At 39.0% G+C, this 14,875-nt stretch overlaps 1 protein-coding gene across 1 annotated transcript in view; it reads left to right on the forward strand.

The window, feature by feature from the left end:
- LOC107085025 (ubiquitin carboxyl-terminal hydrolase 31-like) overlaps positions 1–14,555 on the forward strand; it is a 23,811-nt gene extending 9,256 nt beyond the window's left edge. Inside the window, exons 4-16 of the mRNA XM_015375149.1 lie at positions 962–1,054; positions 1,243–1,378; positions 1,619–1,769; positions 3,211–3,391; positions 3,464–3,575; positions 3,660–3,754; positions 6,287–6,364; positions 6,492–6,621; positions 9,248–9,367; positions 9,458–9,683; positions 9,768–9,926; positions 11,409–11,561; positions 11,668–14,555. Coding sequence (XP_015230635.1) covers positions 962–1,054; positions 1,243–1,378; positions 1,619–1,769; positions 3,211–3,391; positions 3,464–3,575; positions 3,660–3,754; positions 6,287–6,364; positions 6,492–6,621; positions 9,248–9,367; positions 9,458–9,683; positions 9,768–9,926; positions 11,409–11,561; positions 11,668–13,166 — 3,133 coding nt within the window. The 3' untranslated portion in view covers positions 13,167–14,555. The remainder of the gene's footprint in view (positions 1–961; positions 1,055–1,242; positions 1,379–1,618; positions 1,770–3,210; positions 3,392–3,463; positions 3,576–3,659; positions 3,755–6,286; positions 6,365–6,491; positions 6,622–9,247; positions 9,368–9,457; positions 9,684–9,767; positions 9,927–11,408; positions 11,562–11,667) is intronic.
- Positions 14,556–14,875: the final 320 nt, after the last annotated feature.

Genomic DNA, 14,875 nt, shown 5'->3' on the forward strand with positions numbered 1-14,875 from the left:
TTTATTTTCTTTAGTCCAACTGTTTTTAATGTTCTTTTTTGTTTCTGAATTTTTTATTCTGTTTTATTTTTTTTTCCTACTTGCTTTGATTCTGTTTTATTTTCCTATATTTTAATCATGTAAAGCACTTTGCATTGTCTTTGTACTGAATTGTGCTATAAAAAATATATTTGCCTTGCCTTGAAAACTTGCTTATGTCAACAATTAATGATATAGGGGAGGATATTTGTCCAGGTGGATCATCAAAATAAGTGGTCCTCCTAATTGTCAGTCATTCTGGTGATATGTTTACAAACGACCGTCCTACTTGCTCTTCCCCATTTTCACTTACCGGTGGTTAGTCTGACATAGTGGAAAATTTGCAAATCTTCTTTTGGAAAGTAAGCTTGTATGAGCGATGCAAACAGAAACTTTTAAACAGTTATATGCTTTTAATAAGCGTTCCCTCTCAGGAGCGGGTACAGGGTTGTGCATATGCATTTTTTTTTTAAGTGGAGAGGGCGGGTCTTTTCAGAAATTCGTGAATATCATCCACTATACCTTTAAGTATTTTAGAGGATCTCTGACACTTGGGCCTGGGGAACTCTCACATATTTATTTATTTTTTACTCTTTTTTTATAATCAATGTAAAACAATCAAAACCCCCTCGTATAAAGGCTGGGAAGCGTTTTCTATGTTTTCCCTGGCGTTTGGATGATTGTCTTAGGTGATGAGCTCCAAGTCTGAGTTTTGAAGAATCCTTATCCAGGCTTTCAGTCAGACATGTTGGTCTAACAAAAAAAAAAAAAAGACATTAAACAATAACCTGCAATAGCCTGTTCTGAATAATTTCTTTTAAAAAATACACTAAATTAAATATAAAAAGTTATTATTTTCAAGAAAGTCATCCATTTTTAAAGCAATACTCTTACATTTTCACTCAATCCATTGAATATTTCTTGTTTCTTCTTTATTTTTTAGGTCCTCCCTGACTTGTCCTCACTGCCAGAAACAGAGTAACACGTTTGATCCTTTCCTCTGCATCTCACTGCCAATCCCAGTACCTCACACACGGTAAGGTGACTCTGCATTTAGCGTCAGAGTAAGACAATAACATTGATCTTCACCTTGAAAGAATTTGTCAAACCAAGCTGACGTGTGGCAGGACAAAGGCCAAAATTAGCCCCGTTCTTGAAACATTAGTTGAGTCCTAAAAAAAAAACAACAGCCCCAAAAACAAATCAGTGTGTTTTTTTTGGCAGACCTCTGTATGTGACGGTGGTGTACCAAGGGAAGTGTTCGCACTGCATGAGAGTCGGAGTGGCTGTGCCTCTCTCTGGCACCATGTCCAGATTGAGGCAAGCGGTGGCACAGGAGACTAAAATCCCCGCCCAACAGGTACCGCCCCTTTTAGAGACATTATTCTGTCAAAAATAAGAGGATTACAGAAATATGTTCTTCTGAAGGAGCGCTTCGTGGTGAGAAGTGTGTTATGTAGAGGATTAGATATTATTATTAGACGTCCTGTGGTGTCTGATGTATTATGGTGACTGCACCTCTTCTGCCAGCTTTCATACTTTGTGCATGACTAATTTCTGATCAGCCCACTCACTGTTTTTGTCTCCTGTCTCCGTGCAGATTGTCCTCACTGAGATGTACTTCGATGGCTTTCATCGCTCCTTCTGTGACGACGACGAGGACCTTGATATCATTCAGGAGAGCGACTCCATCTTTGCATTCGAGACGCCTGAGCTATTCAGACCGGAGCAGATCCGGTCCAAACGAGTCGGTACGACATCAAATATGGGGCCTTTGTCTGCGCTTACTTCATAGTTCCGTTAAAATTATTCTCACTTCACAAGTTTTAATCTTTTAATGGTGTTTTTTTGTAACAGTGATGCATCATTTTTTTTTCTCCTACAAGCATAAATCTGAAAAGCGTGGCATTTTAAAGTCAATACTATAGAACCACATTTCTCTGCAATTATAGGTAGAAGTCCAGCAGCATGTCCTCAACTTTTTCATAACAGTAACATTTCTGCTTTTTTGTCTTTGAAAAATAGTTTAGATTCAGTCAAGTTGGATAGAGAGTTTATGTTTTGTTTTCAGTCTTACCATGGTTATTTATTGAATTTAGTTCAGGATGATCGGGCCATTCTAATAAATGATTTAGTTTTTAAACAAAATCATTCCATTGGAGTTCTGGCTGCACGTTTAGGGTTTTTGTCCAGGAAGTTGAACCACAGCCTAGTCTTAAGTCTTTCACAGCCTCTAACAGGCAAGCAACGTTTATTTATATAACACAATTCAGTAAAAAGACAATTTAAAGTGATTTACATGGATTAACCAGCAAAATAGAAGTAAAATTAAAGCAGAATAAAAACAAGTAAAGAAAAAAAAAGGATAAGTAGGCGTGTTTTTATTTCCGATACAATACCAATTTTGCAGTTTGAGAATTGGTATCGATCTAATTCAATATTAGCACAAATCATACCAGCTTTCATCACTTATTTAATATTGTAGAATGTTAGAAAAGGCTTGATTAAGTAATCTAATATAAAAACTAGGGAACAAAAGTGTAAAATGTAAATGTAAAATTAGCTGTTGAGTTACATAAACTTTTAACTGAAGCGGTGTTTCTATTAGCGTTAACATTTCCTAGATTTTAAATGCTGGGCGATAAAATCGGATATTCGTTTTTTGGCTAATATCGGACTGTTATCTGATATTAATATCGGATTAGGACACCCCTAGTGGGTAATAAAGCAAATAAAACAGTTGGAGCACAAACTTAAACAAATTATATCTGAGTTAACAGTTTAACAGTCAAAAGCAGTTCTAAACAAATTGTTTTTTTTTACTTGACTTAAAAGAAATCAGGCTTTCATCAATTTAGGAGATTATGCCTCTACAGGTGTTTAACTTTAAATTTCCAAATGTCCTATACCTGCTAAAGAAAATACAGCCTGGAGATTTTACATATTACATTTTGAATCTTGTAAAATCCTAATAAAATTATCAACAGTTTGTGGTTCTCCATTGACAAAATATGGAACATTTAGGAAAGGTGCAGCACTTTTTAAATCTAATTATAGTTCAAAGTGTTGAGATAAAATTAGAGATAAAGGTGTTGGGGAGGAAGCTAAAGCTTTTCTGAAAAGAAAGTTTTGGGTTATAACCGAAGTACTGTTTATGCCGTCATACCTTGCAGTCTTGTGTGCTTCTTTCAGGGAGCCCGCATGCAAACCTCAATCAGAACAACCTGAAGTACGGTACAGATAACAGCAGGATCACCGCGCAAATACAAGAGGCCACAACACCGCCCCAGAGTCCCAATAAGAACAGTGGGCAGGCTGAGAAGATTGTGCTGTTAGTCTGCAACAGAGCCTGCGCTGGACAGCAGGGACGCAGGTACTTTACTGCTCAGCCGTGCATAAAACATGTCATCCAGTTAAAAGCTTGACATTGTTATGGTGTCTGCAGGTTCGGGAATCCCTTTATTCTCTATTTGGAGCGTACAGTAACATGGGACACTCTGCAAACTGAGATACTGGAGAAGATGAGGCATCTTTTGCGTCCTGGTGCTATTGTGCAGGTACATCTCTTTAACATGCACAGTAATCATTTCACTGCTTGGTGTTTGTTGCATTAATGTTGCAATATTTTGGATTGCCTCTAGGTGGGGCCCTTCACTTTGCGTGTGGTGGGAGTGGTGGGAATCACATACCTACTGCCTCAAGAGGAGCAACCGCTCTGCCATCCCTCTGTGGAACGGTAGTACCATACATCACCACAGGGGGGCAGCATTACTGTTCTCAAATGGCGCATTACTTGGAAAAGACAAAGGAGCTTTAAGTCTCCTGAGATGTTGGTTTTTACAGGATTTCCTTTAATATAATGTTCACTTTTGAGTATGTTTCATGGATATGTTTTAAAATACAAAAATAAGACTAATGTAACATTTTAACTTCAGATGTTAAGTTAGAGCAGCAAGACTGGAAACAACTTTTAATCAAGATGAACTCAAATCTTAAAACAGAGTCAGACTGGTGAAGACCTGAAATTTGGCACATTACAATTAATTCAAATTTCATTCAATTATTTTCAACCTGTCCTGTAAGGAACATTGTTCACAACACATGTCATCTCAAGGCACTTTACAATTCAACAGATCATACAGTCAAATTGATTTAAAGTTTTCTATCTAAGGAAAACCAGTTGATTGCATCGACTCATTGACTTAAATGCAATCCCTCACACTTAGCATGCTTGTAGCGACAGTGGAGAGAAAAAACTCCCCTTTAACAGGAAGAAACCTCCAGCAGAACCAGGCTCAGTGTGAGCGGCCATCTGCCGAGGCCGACTGGGGTTCAAGGAGACAGAAGCAGAGATATAAAAAAGGTAACTGTAAAAGGTGGCCCCGTCCAGGAAAAACACAGCCAGGCAGACGAGCTCTGAACCAGCTCCCATGTCAGAGGATGAAGAGAGCACATCCCGGCAGTCACAGTAAGAGAAACAGGACTACACTGGAAAACAGGCCGATCTCCAACATCTGTAAATAAAGGTGTTGATGGAAGCAGCACAGCTGATATTTCTCTCCAGAATGGAGTCACAGCCAAACAGGAACAGACGAGGCGAAGCTACTGTGAGAAAAGGCAGAGAGAGCATAACGTTAGAGATTGAACTAACAAATTCTGCAGAGTCAAAGAATAGAGATAGAATGAAGCAAAATTATGAAAAAGGGGTCCCTATGTCCTCCAGAAGTCTAAGCTTATAGCAGCATAACTTCAGAGATAGCTCAAGATAACCTGAGCCACTCTAACTATCTACTAAGCTTTATCAAAAAGGGAAGTTTTAAGCCCATTTGCAATTTAACAGAAATATTTTTTTTTAGATGATCTTACCTATAGTTTCAGTAAACATGATCAGCAGGGAAAATGGGGTCAGAAACATATAATTTTAACAAATTCTTCCAATTTTGTGCCAGCTGAACAATTTCCTTTTTAATTTACTCGTATATATTCTAGATCGTTATCCTGGTAAAAGACCAAAATGACCATTTTAAGTTTCTGACAGAAAACATCAGTTTTTTAGTTTTAGATCTCTTTTTTTAAGGGATCAATGATGTCATGCGTTACATTGATGTTTAAAAGGCCTTCCTTATTACAGAGTCTTCACCACACTTAATTATTGCTGTTGTTTTTTTTACCTGCTGATTCTTTGTTTTATGCTAAATACACCTGAATCATTTGTTACCTGAAAGCTCAGTTTAGCAAACAGCTGTGTTTTCATTTAGAATGGTAGAGAGAGTCCAAAGTAAGGCTCAAACTAATTATTTAGCAAATCGATTAATCTGTCGATAATATTTTTGATAATCGATAAATAATCAGATAGCCAAATATTCTTTAAAGAAGATTTTTATACAGAATTAAAACAAGTGAAACTTAAACTTTTTGACTTGTGGAGTTCTGGATAGAGTATATTAACAGACGCAAAGATTGTTTTTATCTTAAATGCAATTTTTTTTTTCACAATTATGGTATAATCATTGCTCTGTCAGCTAAAGGCACGTTCTACAGTCTCTATACTCCAGTTCAATGATTATCAATTTCTAAATTAGTTGACGATTATTGAAATAATCGATTAATCACAACCCATCTGATTAATTGTTTCCGCCCTAATCCAAAGGATGTTTAAAAGACTTAATGAACCCAAGATGCCTTTCTTTGCTTTTGTTATATAACAGAGAGATTTCATCAACCTGCTTTCTGATTGTCCTGACTTTGCATAAGTTGTTGTGTGTTTTTGTTCAGGCTCCAGCCAGTTTTTGCAGCAAAAAGAAAAAACAGACCCCTGTGTGCCATCATATTTGTGAATCTAAGTTGAGATGTCTGTCTCCTTAATTCATCAAACCTAAATTCTATCTACTGTATTTGTAATATTTCAGTTAATAATATCTACTTTATGTTTTGTCTAATAGATTAATCCTTTTATTTGTCAAGTAGTTCGAATGTCAGGTGAGAACCAAATTAAAAGCATATGAATACATATTAGAAAAAAAATAAACACAATTAATGGTTTTAAGTAAATTTAGGTATTAAGAGGTTTTAATGTGGGACTTCCTCTGTTCTTATAAAAAGTCTAACATTCCTTTATCTTTCAGCATGCCATGAATGCTATTTTTATGAGACATTTTTGGCAGGGGTGCCAATAAGTGTCAAACAGATTTTAATTTGATAATTAATTCACCACTATTTTTACTTCACTTTATAACACGAAACTATATTTTTGATTCTTTCCCACCAGGGCTTTTAAATCCTGCGGACAGGGTGGCCCACCTCATGTCAAAATTGTTGTTGAATGGGACAAGGAGACAAAAGACTGGTAAGTATCAACACAGCCCTCATTAGGCTCCGAGCAGATGTGTGTGTGAGGCTTACCGCCTCCTGTCAGCTCCAGCGACTGATCTGTGTGGTCCCTCTGTGACTTGTGTGTTGTGCCACGCCCACAGTCTGTTCAAGAGAACCGAGGATGAGTACATCCCCGATGCAGAGAGCGTACGTCAGGTTAAGGAGCAGCATCTGCAGCCTCAGACCTGCACGCTGGCCCAGTGCTTACAGCTATACACCAAAGAGGAGCAGGTAAGGCTGAGGCTGGCCCACTTCTTTGGATTGATCCCGCTGCCTACAAACGGTGCCTCGCTAAAGAATTGTTAGCTCTGGAACCTTTTCCCATTTTACAACCTTATAACCGCAGTATTCAATGCATTGTTAGGATTTTACGTAACAAAAAAAAAGTTGGACATATTTGGGTAATTGAAGGGAAAGGAAACATGCTTTTATATTTTTTAACAGGTAGAAATAATTGCAGCATGCATTCACTACCGTTCAAAAGTTTGGGGTCACATTGAAATGTCCTTATTCTTGAAGGAAAAGCACTGTACCTTTCAATGAAGATAACTTTAAACTAGTCTTAACTTTAAAGAAATACACTCTATACATTACTAATGTGGTAAATGACTATTCTAGCTGCAAATGGTCTAGTTTTTGGTGCAATATCTACACAGGTGTATAGAGGGCCATTTCCAGCAACTATCACTGTGTTTGTTCATTGGCTCAGAAGCATAATTGATGATTAAAAAAACCCTTGTGCAATCATGTTCACACATCTGAAAACAGTTTAGCTCGTTACAGAAGCTACAAAACTGACCCCCTTGTGCAATCATGTTCACACATCTGAAAACAGTTTAGCTCGTTACAGAAGCTACAAAACTGACCTTCCTTTGAGCAAATTGAGTTTTTGGAGCATCACATCTGTGGGGTCAATTAAACGCTCAAAATGGCCAGAAAAAGAGAAGTTTCATCTGAAACTCGACAGTCTATTCTTGTTCTTAGAAATTAAGGCTATTCCATGCAAGAGATTGCTAAGAAATTGAAGATTTCCTACAATGGTGTGTACTAGTGATGGTGAGATGAAGCCTCATGAGGCATTGAACCGTTTGGCCAAATTGCTTCAACGATCCCCACAGTTCATGAGGCTTCATGTGAACATGTCACCACATACTGGTGGACAGCAGAACTACAGTTTGTAATAAAATCTGTGAATTCTTTTGGAATTGTTTTTCTTTTTTTTTCCCCTTTTCAGTTCCCTTGAAATTGTTAATGGTTGGTGTGTATAATAAAATCTTTTGTAAGTTTTTTTTTAAATGTAAAATTTCTTATAACAATCATTTAAGGTGCACAGTTTTTCTGCTATTTTAGTGAAGAAACTCAAGCAGACAGTGAAAGTATTTGTGCAAATTGGGCAATGATGAACAAAATGAATGGTGTTAGTCATTTTTATTCAAACATAATAGTTTTTCCATGTTTTTTGGTTTCACTCAGGTTGGAAGTTATGTTCAACCAATCTTTTGGCTAAGCCAACCTAATTTACCCAATCTATATTTTTACTCGGGCAAAACAATGCAACTTTCAAAAGAGACAGACTGGTCTTGAACCATCAACCTCTAGGGTGAGAGTCTGCCTCTTACAGAGGACGCCACTCATGTAGACAGTCTAAACTGGGAGAAAATACTTCTTAACCCTGACGTATTAACACTGGCTTTATCTGGTGGTTTTGCTCAAATTTTGATCATTATATTGTTTATTCAAACCAAATTAGCTTTAAGCAACTAGATTGGTTGGAAAGACAACCAATTTATTCTTAGAATCTATCCAAACTTTATCCAGCTGAGAGCAGCTCTCCTCCAAACTCCCACATCTTGACTGAACACTGAGACTGTTTAAATGCCTGTCAAAATTCTTGCGCTTCCCGAACCGCTTCCCGAAGCGGTCACGTGGTATCACGGTAGCGAGGCCTCGGACGTCATCAATTTTGGCCCCTCCTCTAAATGAATCACGCCTCGACACGCGCTTCGGGGAAACGCCCCCTCCATTACTCGACACACGCCTCGAAGCCTCGGCTCATCTCATAACATCACTAGAGTGTACTATCCCCTTCAGAGGACATCACAAACAGGCTCTAACCAGCGTAGAAAAAGAAGTGGGAGGCCGCGTTGCACAACTAAGCAAGAAGATACCGGTAAGTACATTAGAGTCTCTAGTTGGGAAACAGACGCCTCACAGGTCCCCAACTGGAATCTTCATTAAATAGTACCCGCAGTAGCCTGTTTGTTCCCATATCCTGTGTATTTTTAAAGACACGAAGGCTGTCCTGATTAGATGACCTCCGTACACACAGTGACATCCACAATGTAAAGGAAGGCCTTCTACTCTGTCTAATCTGGCTAACAGAATAACAATGCACATGATGTATAAATAATAAACCTAACAGACCAGTTTAAAGTTATCTTCATTGAAAAGTACAGTGCCTTTCCTTCAAAAATAAGGAAATTTCAATGTGACCCCAAATTTTGGACGGTAGTGTCTGTTATAAAAAATACCTTCCTAAGTCACCTAATGATGAGTCAATATATTGACCAAACATAATAATAAAGGAAGAGGAGATGGTTGTAGTGGCAGTGTCATGCTGAGGGAGGATTTTATTTGACACAGTTTGGAAAGGTGATCAAGGTTTAAAGGTATATAAATAAATATATATTTTTTTAGATCATAATGCTGTTGTTGGATATAAACTCCCAATATAATTCAGTGAATGTGGTGGTTATATATAAAACTTTAAAAGGTATGGATGGTTTGTCGAGGCAGTTTACATGAAAGGTTGTTTATAAAAGTGTGTCATTTATTTAAGATTTGACATCATTTCCAGCTGGCTCCCGATGATGCATGGAGATGTCCCCACTGTAAGCAGCTTCAGCAGGGCAGCATCAAACTGAGTCTTTGGACTCTGCCAGACATCCTCATTCTTCACCTCAAGCGCTTCCGACAGGTACAGACATGTCTGGATGAACGACTGGTGTCATTTGATCGTCTTGTTCCCGAATATATCTGGATAACGTTCATCCACCCCCCGCCTCAGGATGGAGATCGCCGCGTTAAGATGCAGAACATGGTGAGGTTTCCACTCACAGGCATGGACATGGCCCCACACATGGTGAAGAGAAGCCAGAGCAGCTGGAGTCTTCCCTCCCACTGGTCGCCGTGGAGGAGGCCTTATGGGATGGGCCGAGATCCTGAGGACTACCTGTACGACCTGTACGCAGTTTGCAACCATCATGGGACCATGCAGGGGGGGCATTACACAGGTAGACTTGATAAAGTGATGGTTTTATTGAGGTCTTTTTGATAAGAGCCCTCCATGATATTTACATGATCTTATTCCTTTACAGCTTACTGCAAGAACTCCATTGATGGACAGTGGTATTGCTTCGATGATAGTGACGTTCATCCAATATCTGAAGATGAGGTCTGCAAGCAGACTGGTTACATCCTGTTTTATCAAAGACGAGCAACAATCCCGTCCTGGTCTGCCAACAGCTCTGTCGGAGGTAATTGCTAACAGGATCTTGATCGTTCCAGCAGTAGATTTACCATCCCTAAAACATCTTTATGATACAGATAAATATTTTTCATTTTTATTTTAAATTCCCACTGACTTTTTTTTAAAGATAATTTTAACACAAACCTACTATAAACCTTATATAATTCAATTTATTTTTAGAATAAAACCTCTATCTGAACTACATAATCACCAGACTTAATTATTAGTATTAATAAAATATACTCACCCAAATACACTACTAATGAGTGTATTTGTTTCAAATACATTATTGTTTAAATTGCATAAATGTAACCTGATTATTATGCAATTCCAACAATAATTGTAGTGTCTTTGATGAATAAGCTATTTTTTTTGTAAGATTTATTTAATAGGTTTTTGGTTATCATTATGTATAAAAGTAAATTGGAATTTGTAATGAGATAAAATGACATAAATCTAATAAGTTTGGTGAAAAATGTGAGTTTACAGTAAAAATTCATGAAACGTTCCCCCGGTACACAGCTATTACTTTGTTTTTTCATGCAAGTGATGAAAAAAAAACATTTGGATTCACTGCTAAAGAAGTTGTTTATTGTGTGCAAAGAGTAAAAATTGCATCACAGACATAAATCAGAAATATTTTATTTAACCTTTGAAACATTTTTTATGCTGTGTGTGTGTGTCTGTACTTTTAATTTCTGAGGTTCAGCTGGTGTAATAGAGACCAAAGTCTGGTCCCATTGGAGCGGACTCCCTTTTTTATGTTAGGGGTTGGTTTAGAGGTACAGTGGGAATTAAATTTAGGATTAAATAGGATAAGGGTACATGTAAAGTCCTAATATGGCTAGAAATATGAAAATATGTCTGTCTGTGTTGTTGAAGTCATTAGTTTTATCTTGATATAAAAGTCCAACCACAGAAATGGTTTCCAAATTAGCTGCTTGTTAACATCTATACTAAACATTTGTTGAACTGTTTTATAATACAACATTGTCTTAAGTCCTTGATTGAGTAAACTTAACTAACTAAAAAAATATATATAACTCAAGTTGAATAATTAAGTTCTAATTCCTGTTAAAATTTGTCTTAAAATCTCGGAGATATAAAAAAAAGTTTTTTTAATTCCTAAGTAAGGAGAAAAATGTATGAAAACCTAGAAGAACCACCTGAAACTGAAATATTACTTGATTAATTTTGATAAATGTTAATAAATTTGTTACAATTGCACATGTGCACTTTCTCATGACAATTAACAACTGATTTAAAATTCATTTACCGATAGCTTGGGCGAAAATGTTAAATTTCTGATCCCAAAACTCTCATTAAATTGATTGATAAATGCATCTTGCTTGTCTTTATTCAGTTTACTTTTTTAATGATACTTCTCCAACAGATAAATAGAAGAAAATCTTATTTGATAGGAGGGGAGTTTTTGTTTAAGTGTATTTTTTGTATGTTTTTTAACCGTTCTCTGCTTGGGCCCCATAAGGTTCCACCAGTTCCTCTCTGTGTGAGCACTGGATAAGTCGGCTGATGGGAAGCCGTCCTCCCAGCCAGGCCTCGTCCGGTTCCTCAAGACGCACCTCTCTGGCTTCTCTCTCCGAGTCTGCTGAGTTTGCTGGTGAAAGGAGTGAAGATGATGGTGAAGAGCAATCCCTTAAAAGCACAGACTTTATTTTCTGTTGCCTCTAAAGTACATCATATTTCTCATTAAGCTGAGCATTAATGTGTATCTTTCCAACATGCAGGCCTTTCTACACGACCAGCAGTCAGAGGAATGCAGAGGCAAACATACTCCTCAAGATCATCCATTGCCAGCCCTCTTGCTCTGAGTGAAAATGGCACAAAACCTTCCTGGTCTCACTCAGCTAAGCTCCAGCTTCGTTCCAACTCTCCCTCACGCTTCTCCATAGAGTCCCATTCCTCCCCGACTCTGGAGAGGATAGGAGAGGTAGTTGACATTCAGCCAACAATCCCGTGTTTTTCTGGTTCACCTAAGCCAGATAAAATGTCAGGAGGAAAGTCAGCCCTCGCTGCTTTGGACACTAATGTGGGAACGAAGAGGCTAATTGAACAGGGGCGCTTTAAGTCGGTGGTACAGACAGAACAGAGGAGCTCAAACCCAACAGGGGAAAACAACAATGCTGAGGACATTAGTCCTCGACATGGAATAGCCTTAAAGGAGATGAAGCAAAGAAATGGGAGCACAGAAAGTATTGGTGGCAAAAGGACCTCAGGCAAGACTGGGTTGGAAGCAGAAAGAAGTCCCAGGAAACGCCCTCCCACATCCTCAACATCCTCCAGCTCCCTGTCCCCTGCGTCTCCAGCCATCGACAAGTCACCGTCTCGAACACAGTCCAAGAGTGGAGCATCCGCATCAAACCCCAAAGACAAAAGCACTGGACCACCTAAAACAAGCAAGGGAGTTTCTTCAAGAACGGCAACCCCGTCCAGGAAAACATCGTCCCAGAACACCGAGACATTGCATCCTGATACGCAGCAGCGGAAGAGCGGTTCCATTGGGTTACAGAGCTCGCACACTCAGAAGAAGACATCGAAAAAAGAAGGCAGTGAGAAACACTCCACTGGAGAAAGGACTAGAGTAGCAGATAGGAGCACTAGTCGAGAATCCTCGAGGGCGAGTGGTGTGGCAGATAGGAAAGTCAGCCAGGGGGCTCCTTCCTGCAGGCTGAGTGCTGCGAATAGAGCTGAAGGACGATCCGGCAGAGCTCCGGAGGACAGGACAGCAGGCCGCAGCTCAAGCAGTAGCTCTTCTATCACTAGTCTCCGATCCTCAAGTGTGGGGGTTTCCTCTACTAGTTCAGCTCCATCTTCAAGGGGACCTCGAGGGACCAGCAAGACAGAAGACAAAGCTCTGTCCTTCTTCAAAACCGCTTTGAGGCCTAAGGAGAACCGTAAACCTGGCGAGAGCGGTAAATCAGGGACAGGAGAGGCGAAAGCTATTCCAGAGGAAAGCAACGGGGATGTAATCCAGCGCGCAGCGAGCAAAAAAGTTCAAAATGCGGGTTCAGAACTGCATTGTACAGCCAAAGATAAGGAATCCTCTAAAGTATCAGGTGCAGCTAAAAATTCGCTGCTGCCCACCACTAAATCCAAGCCCCCTGAAGCACAAAAGCAGTCTTCGGCCGTCACAAAGGATCCTTCGAAGAAAGAGCCGGCTAAAAAGACACTGCAGTCCAGGAAGATCCCTATCGGTTCTTCACAAACTAGCCAGAGATCCAAGTGATTTTACCCGAAGGGTCTAATGAGAGTCTTTCTTGTGCAGCTCTGAGGTGTTTTCCTTTTTTTGCCATCTGACAGACATTTTTAAAACACCCATCAATTTCCAGTGCTCTCTGAACACCAGCTGCCATAGAGGACACTTACCTAAACATTAATTACGGAATGGATTTTAAACAAAGCACTTTGTATTGGTTTGCATTGAGTTGAAAGAATATTATACTGTATTGTAAATATTTACGCATGGACACAAAGTATTGCCTTGCTCTGTCTGTAGCACTGTTGGGAGAGGAGCGGCTCAGTCGGTGCTGAAAGTAACAAAAAAGTGACTTTGCACAAGATGGAAAGCAGATCCCATGGCTGAGATAGATCAAATATGGACAGCTCAGCCACCTAAGGATGTTTATGGAGATTTTCAACATGCTGATGCAGTGAATAATTTTCTGAAATCACTTTGTACTGCTCTCCTTCAAAATTGAGAGCCATACGTCAACAACAAAAAATCAGTGCCTCAGATAATCATTAGAAATATTTAACCGAAATTGTTTAACTTGCAGGTGTTGACAAATTTGTAATTGAAATACAATATTTACTAAGCATTGAACCTGTAACTTTAGGTAAAACACAATTAAGCCTATTTAACCTGAACTACTGTTTACATATGCTGCGTTGTGTAGAAACTCTGCAGCATCCTTTAAAATATGTTTTTTGTCTTGTTCAGCCAAAAACAAATGTGTTGAGAGGCTGAGAAAAGGTGTCGCCGGCGTTAACTGAGGAGAAACTTTGGTTCGCAGTGGCTCTTAATGCAACATTTACTGGTAATAACCTGTGAAATGTTCAGACATCTCCCCACCTGTTGCCACCTCTGCTAGCTGCTGAAAACTGTCTAGAGATGTCCATGTTATGTCATGGGCATCGGCCTCTTCAGACTGCCAGACATCTCCGAACATTCCTCTCAGATCAACACAGGGTCAATGTAAAGAATAAAAAGAACATAAAAAAAAAAAAACTCACCCGCTGCTGAACAACACCTTCAAAGACAGCTGGGATGTCTCTGCTGAACACCATACTTGTAGATACAGCGCTATGGTGTGTTTGAGTCAGCACATCCTCTGTCTTCACATTTGACATTACAGCTTGTGCACATTTATAGATTGAGAGTAGATCAGCCCCCAACGTGTTGACACGCTGAGAAGAGTTCATAGTTCTCGAAGTGTACGGCAGTTGTTGCATGATATATTGCTTATGCATGCACCCAACTATGCAAGCAGATTCACTGAGTATGTAGAAGTGCTACTCTTGGATGTGAGTTTTCTTTGTAACTGTAGAGTTCTTTAAATGCCTGCATCAGAGAGCATGGGAAGGCATCCTCTATTAAAGCTTTGTTTGCACATTCCTCCGAAGTAATACACGTTTTGTATGAATGATAAGTATTGCTCATTCGCCCTCTCAAAGTAAATCGGCTCACTTGCAAATGAATCTACTCTGTACTGTATTCATTTGTGTCACATATGGTCCTTCACAGCTGCACTTTTATACCGTCTTTAACTTAAGTGACAAAGCCATGAGGCAGTTTGCTTTTTTTTTCAAACAGGTCTGGAATACTTAAAACAAGCACTTAACCAAGCGTCTTCATTTATAGATAACAATATCATGTGCAATATTCCGTAAAAATTCAAAAAATCTTTTTTTGTCAACAAAAATCAAAGCGTGCAG

Source organism: Cyprinodon variegatus, unplaced genomic scaffold (genome assembly GCF_000732505.1).
Source record: "Cyprinodon variegatus isolate N-32 unplaced genomic scaffold, C_variegatus-1.0 Scaffold113, whole genome shotgun sequence".
Taxonomy (NCBI): Eukaryota; Metazoa; Chordata; class Actinopteri; order Cyprinodontiformes; family Cyprinodontidae; genus Cyprinodon; species Cyprinodon variegatus.